At 53.1% G+C, this 5,940-nt stretch overlaps 1 protein-coding gene across 1 annotated transcript; it reads right to left on the bottom strand.

Moving 5' to 3' along the window:
• Positions 1 to 347: 347 nt before the first annotated feature.
• On the bottom strand, positions 348 to 1,333 carry LOC138249492 (putative nuclease HARBI1). Its single transcript, XM_069203451.1, has 2 exons — positions 835 to 1,333; positions 348 to 730 (listed from the first exon to the last, which is right to left on the bottom strand). Exons 1-2 carry the CDS (start codon positions 1,331 to 1,333, stop codon positions 348 to 350), a joined length of 882 nt encoding a protein of 293 aa, XP_069059552.1.
• Between the last annotated feature and the right edge of the window lie 4,607 nt (positions 1,334 to 5,940).

The raw sequence follows: 5,940 nt of genomic DNA, 5'->3' as shown, positions 1-5,940 counted from the left end.
CCAACAACAACAATGTAGCACTGCCACCCGATGTTGACTCCCAGGATAGATACTGCACATTTGCAACAACCCTGTGTGGTACACACATACCACTTGAACTGGCAGCTTGGGGAACATTGTACAAACATGTTGGTGTCACTAGTGCACCAACATGAATAGCTGCCTGAATATAGTCCTGACCTGTACACTGTGACTACCTAAGTCGGGGGCACATGTGACACCCCCCAACCCACCCAGAGGCAGAGATGAACCCAATACCATCAGTGGTCATGGATCACAGGTGGTAGCCGGGGCGAGGCAGACAGTGGTAGAGCACACACACCAGACAGTTAACAGATACCTCCATCTCAGTCGAAGTACTGTCGAATCTGCTCTGCCCTGGAGTCAGCTGCATCCTCATCATCCTCCTCTTCATCACTCCCCATGTCCCCTTCATCAGCCACTGGTACAGCTACTCCCTCCTCTGCATCCAGCAATGGGATATGACGCCTCAGGCCCAGAGTGTGCAGCATGCAGCAGGCCACAGTAAGCTGGCACACCTTCTGTGCCTTGTAGAGCAGGGCACTCCTGGAGATATGCAAACACCAGAATCTGGTTTTCAGAAGGCCGAAACACCTCTCAGTGACCCACATGGTATGACTCTGGCCCTCATTGTAACAGTCCTTTGCGTCTGTAGTTGGATGCCTCACGGGTGTCAGGAGCCAGGGCAGGTTGGGATAGCCAGAGTCACCTGTGTGCACAGAGGGGAAATCATGTCAAGCCTGGGAGGCCGATAGGGGAGGGATCAAGGAGTGCAGAGAGCTGATGGGCACAAATATGTAGTGGGGAACATACCGATGAGCCAGGCCTGGTCCCTCTTAAGTGGTACCATCATGTGTGGGATGCTGTTGTTTCGCAGGATGAAGGAATCATGCACAGAGCCTGGGTATCTGGCCGTGACCTGGGAGATGTATTGGTCCACGAGACACACCACCTGCACATTAACAGAATGAAAGCTTTTGCGGTTCCTATAGACCTGTTCACACCTCCTGGGTGGCACCAGGGCAATGTGGGTGTGTGCCACTCTGTAGAACGCTGCCTTGACAGTGGGCAAATCTGCACGTTGGGGGAACCGGATGTAGGTGTCCAGATGTTTGAGGAGGGCACATAGTACATCCCTCAGGATGGTGCTAAACATGGGCTGTGACATCCCTGCTGCCAGGCCCACTGTGATCTCAAATGAGCCTGAGGCTAGGTAGTGAAGGACTGACAACACCTGCACTGTGGGAGGGATGGCATTGGGATGACGAATGGCAGGTAACAGACCCGGCTCCAACATGACCACCAGTTCCATGATGGTCTCACGATTCAGGCGAAAGGTCTGGATGACGTGACACTCCTACAGGGTGGCCAGGTCTACTAGGGGCCTGTACACCGGTACATTCCTCATCCTCATTCTTAACCTTACATCGTACCTGGAAACAGGAGAGAGTTGGTATTATGTTGTGCACCATAGACTGTCGACAGTGTTGATGTAGCCCAGGTGACCAAATGTTACCCATGACACACTAACATTTCACACAAAACATACATTGGACATGTAAAATGTCAGCCGCCTGTCCTGCATGCATGGGACAGGTGGAAGTGTGCTCAGCGTAACACATCATGGTGGTAGGCGGTCACGACCGCTGTGCAACCCATCAGTTTTTAACACTGTTGCCTACGGGAGGCAGGAGCCAATGGTGATTGCCACCGGAGGTGACGGTGATGTCCGCTGTGGCCGTGACCGCCATTTCATGTGCTCATGCTCACTTGACTCCTGAACCTCGTGCATTACAGACCTCCACTGCGTGTGCTGCTGTGTTCTGACTCTGGTAGCCAAGATGCCATGTCCGGCAGGGGATAGGGCCCCATCCTTCACCCAGGAGGAGTTGGAGTGGCTTGTGGATGGGGTCCTGCCCCTATATGGCCAGTTGTATGGGGGCACAATAGCAGCAGGTGAGCCTAACATCATTGTCCTGTATGTGAATTGTGCGCATGGGGATGGGGGCTTTGGTGGGTGACAGTGTGTATGGACATGGGTGAGGGGGCTAAGGCTATGTTTTGTGATGACATGTGGGTGCGGAAGTGTTGACGTGTGCAGTCTATTGCTGTCCCAGGGATGCCACTCTACATGACTGTGTCCTTCTGTTTGTGTCTCTCAATGCAGGTCAGCGTCCATCAGAAGAAGGGGATTTGCCGTGCCATCGCCAAGCAAGTGCAGACCCTGGGGGTCCATGCCCGGCGGAGCACCTACTGCAGAAAGCGGTGGGAGGACCTCAGACGCTGGACCCGGAAGACCGCAGAGGCCCAGCTGGGGGCGTCTTCCCAATGAGGGAGGGGTGCCCATCTTACCCTGACCCCCTAATGGCCTGCATATTGGCTGTAGCCTACCCTGAGGTGGATGGGCGCTTGAAGGCAGCTCAGCAGCCACATGAGGTGTGGGAAATGCCATGTAGTCAGTGGTAGCGGGCAGCTTTCTCCAATGTTGAAACAGTGTGGCCAACTACTGGATAGATGTGCTTGCCAGCTCATGCCAACAGTATGATTGGACCTGGGGTGTTAGGCCATTGTGATCAGTCCTAGCCAAACATTGTGCCATGGGTGGATTCCGGGACCTCAATCAGCTGGCAGGCACTGCATGTGTAGTGGGGTAGCCTGCGCCAAGTGGTCACAGTGCTAATTGAAAATAGCCAAGTCGGCCTGCCAACTAGCCATCTAGGATTCTGTTGAGTGTGCAGTACATCACATGCCTGTCTCAACGGCCAAGGGAAGTGGGCAGGAACTGGACAGCTGTGGCGGGTATGCCACTCCTCATGTACATGTTTGCATCAGTCAGACCATCAGTGGTTCACATGTGCATGGTTCTGGTTTCCCCGTGGTGTTCCTTAGTTTTAGGATGTGCAGGGGTGGGCAGAGTGTATCATGGCATGGCATCATATGCTGATGTTCTACCCCTGTGTAACTGTAGTGCTGGCATTGACTGATTGCACCCTGTCTCTCTCTCTCACTAGCTCCCTGTCCTCCTCTGTCTATGTGTGCATCAGAATTATCTGGTGAAGGAGAAGAGGCACACATGAGTGGCACCCATGAGTGGGGAAGCTGCAGCCCAAGGGAACCAGGAGGCTGACACCAGTGGAGCTTAGGAGACCAGTAGGACGGAGGGTGAGGGAAGTACCACGGGGGAACAGGATCGACCACGCCATCTTCAGATTCCTCCTCCGATGGCGGCTCCCAGGCAGTGGCGGACCCACCTGGGAGCAGCCCAGCAACATACTTGTCCGTCACCCCCTTACCAGCACCACCCTCCCTGTAGCTCCCCACTCAGTTGCCCGTGCCTGCTTACCCAAGAGGATGGGCATCTCCTTTGCCGCAGGCACCTTTGCCCCTGCCCCAGTCAGCCCTGCTGCCCTCAATGAGGAGGCTATTAACCTCCTGAGGTCCATCTCTGTGGGGCAGACAACTATTGTGAATGCCATCCAGGGACTGGCATCCCAGATGCAACAGTGCAATGCATTCCTGGAAGGTATTCACGGCGCCTTGTCTGGCCTCCAGAGATCGTTTCAGGCTCTGGCCTCCTCATTGACAGCCAGTGTCCCTTCTTCTTCTGTCCCCCCTCCAGCTAGCTATTCCCATACCCAAATCCCACACCCCTCATCCATCCAAGGCACACCTACTGACCCACATGCATCCACATCAACAGACACAGTACGCAAAGACAAACATAAGCACCACAACTGCAACCACCACCATGCACACACACAACAGACACATGCAAACATGACAACATTCACACCGTTCACCGACTTCCCCACCACCTCTCCTCTCACAGTCAGTACACCACTCAAACCTGCAATCAGCACCACATCAGTCACTGCTCCTGCCACATGTGCACTCACTGCCACCGTCACCACATCATCTGACCTCCATTTATGCATCCCATACACCACTGGCACAGACACCACGACTGTCAACACACTCACATGCAGCACATCAACCCTACGTGCAGACACCACCCCAACATACACTCACATGCCCCCTTGACCTCTCCCTGCATCTCCTCCCCACCTCCTTCCAGTACATCTAAATGCCTGCACTCAACCACCCAACAGTCCCCCAGCACACCCATATCATCCACCCACACACCTGCGCCCATGGCATCTCAATGTACACACCTCACAACCATACCCACGCCCTCCACTCCCAAACGTCCTTACCCTGACCTCCCTTGTGTTCCCCAAAAATGTTTCCTAAGAGTTTTCCCTGTTCCCCCACTGCCCTAGTCCCTGTTCCCCCCCAGCACCCTGCTATTCTTCCAAGGCCCCTGCCTTCCACCTCCCAGTCCACCACTGCCCCTTGCCATACCCCTCCACCACCTGTCCTTTTCACCCCTGCCACATCCACTACTCTTCCTGCCACACCCAAGCCCATGCCTGCTCTGTCCACTTCCAAGGCCAAGCCCAAACCCCAGTCCCCAGCCTAAACCCCACGCCAAGGACAAGCCCAAGGACCCCTCCTCTAAGCCCAGACCTAAGGACTTCCCTCCAAGCTCTAAGTCCACTCGCCCCACCCCTGAGGTGCCTGCATACCCCATTGATGCCCATGCCCTGTGGAGGTCTGCAAAATGCAGTCAGGATTCAAGTTGAGGCATCAATTTATGCCCAGTGCCAGGGGCACAGTTGGACTTTTGGACTGGCCTTTGGCCCTGATTGTAAATAGTTATTTAATATTTTCTACTTTTCTAATAGATCTGTGCCAAAACACTATTGGTGTCGATGGTACCTACCTAATCCTGGCTTTTTCTTCCACATGTATGTGTGGTGGTTGTGGGTACTAGCATGTATGCGTGTGTGTATGTGTGTGTGTGTATAATGGTACGGGTGTTTGCGTGTGTGTGGCTTCCCGTGTTGTGTGTGTGTACTAACGTTGTTCCCTCCAGCGCATGCCTGGCTGGTGTACTTACGGTTGGTGTCTCGGTCACCACTGCTGGTCCGGAAGTTGCATGGCCAGGTAGAGCATTGGGAAGAGTTGCAATTTGCGTGCCATGGCGCCTACAGACATGCCCATGTTCCTGAAGGTGAGTGCTCCCTTTTATATTGTTTGTTTCCGCCTGGCTTTTTGTGGCAGTGGATCCGCCCCGGAAATCCTGGCGGTGTGCAACCTCGTAATGTGGTTGTGGAATACTGCCTGACTGCCGCCCTGGAGATGGCTGCCGTGAGCCGCGCTGGCCCCTCCGCTGAGGTGGGCCGAACAGTACCTTGGTTGTGTTCTGCGGGAGCCTTCCCAGTACTTGGAATGTGGCGGTCTTCACCGCCAGGCCCGCAGCGGTGCGACTGCCAACTCCACTGCGGCAGTCTGCTGACCGCCAAACCCGTAATGAAGCCCATGGTTCTTATAGGATGAGGGTACCAGACAGCATTGGCAGATATATGAGGAATGGGAGAGGGTGGGTCGATTCTTGGATTGGGGTCAAAAGAAAAAATAAATCAAAACTTGATCATCCAAATAAAAAATCCTAATAATAATCAATTAACTGATGAGATCGGGAAAATTTGTATTAGATTATATCAAGATCCACATCTGGAGACTTGTGTTTGGAACAGCAGATTGATCAAGTCCTTAAAAAGTTAAAACTTCTTTGCCACATACCTAAAGCAACCACTATTTTAGTAAATCCTAAATCATAAAATGAGATGAGGGAAGCCATAGGACAGCTGCTAAGATTTAAGCTTCCCAGAGAAGATGGTTTTGCTCCCAAATGTTTTCAAACTGTTGTTTCCTCTCTTACCGGACCTTTGACTATTGTTTTGAACTCTGTACTGAGTGGTGGGCAGATGCCCGATTCAGTTTGCATAGGGGTGGAAGACGTCACCTATTTAGCCTACATCATATAGACCGATAAAGCTTTTAAACTCTAAATAG

The sequence above is a fragment of the Pleurodeles waltl genome, chromosome 8 (genome assembly GCF_031143425.1).
Source record: "Pleurodeles waltl isolate 20211129_DDA chromosome 8, aPleWal1.hap1.20221129, whole genome shotgun sequence".
NCBI lineage: Eukaryota > Metazoa > Chordata > Amphibia > Caudata > Salamandridae > Pleurodeles > Pleurodeles waltl.
Note: the sequence above shows the minus strand (reverse complement) of the source record. Positions and strands in the feature narration are given on the sequence as shown.

What these genes read in the sequence shown, in the direction of transcription:
- LOC138249492 (XM_069203451.1), bottom strand. Translation starts at nt 1,333, where the DNA reads ATGGAACTGGTGGTCATGTTGGAGCCGGGTCTGTTACCTGCCATTCGT. An exon ending in GGACCAGGCCTGGCTCATCG is followed by an intron (nt 731 to 834) that starts GTATGTTCCCCA and finishes CTGTGCACACAG; the next exon opens with GTGACTCTGGCTATCCCAAC.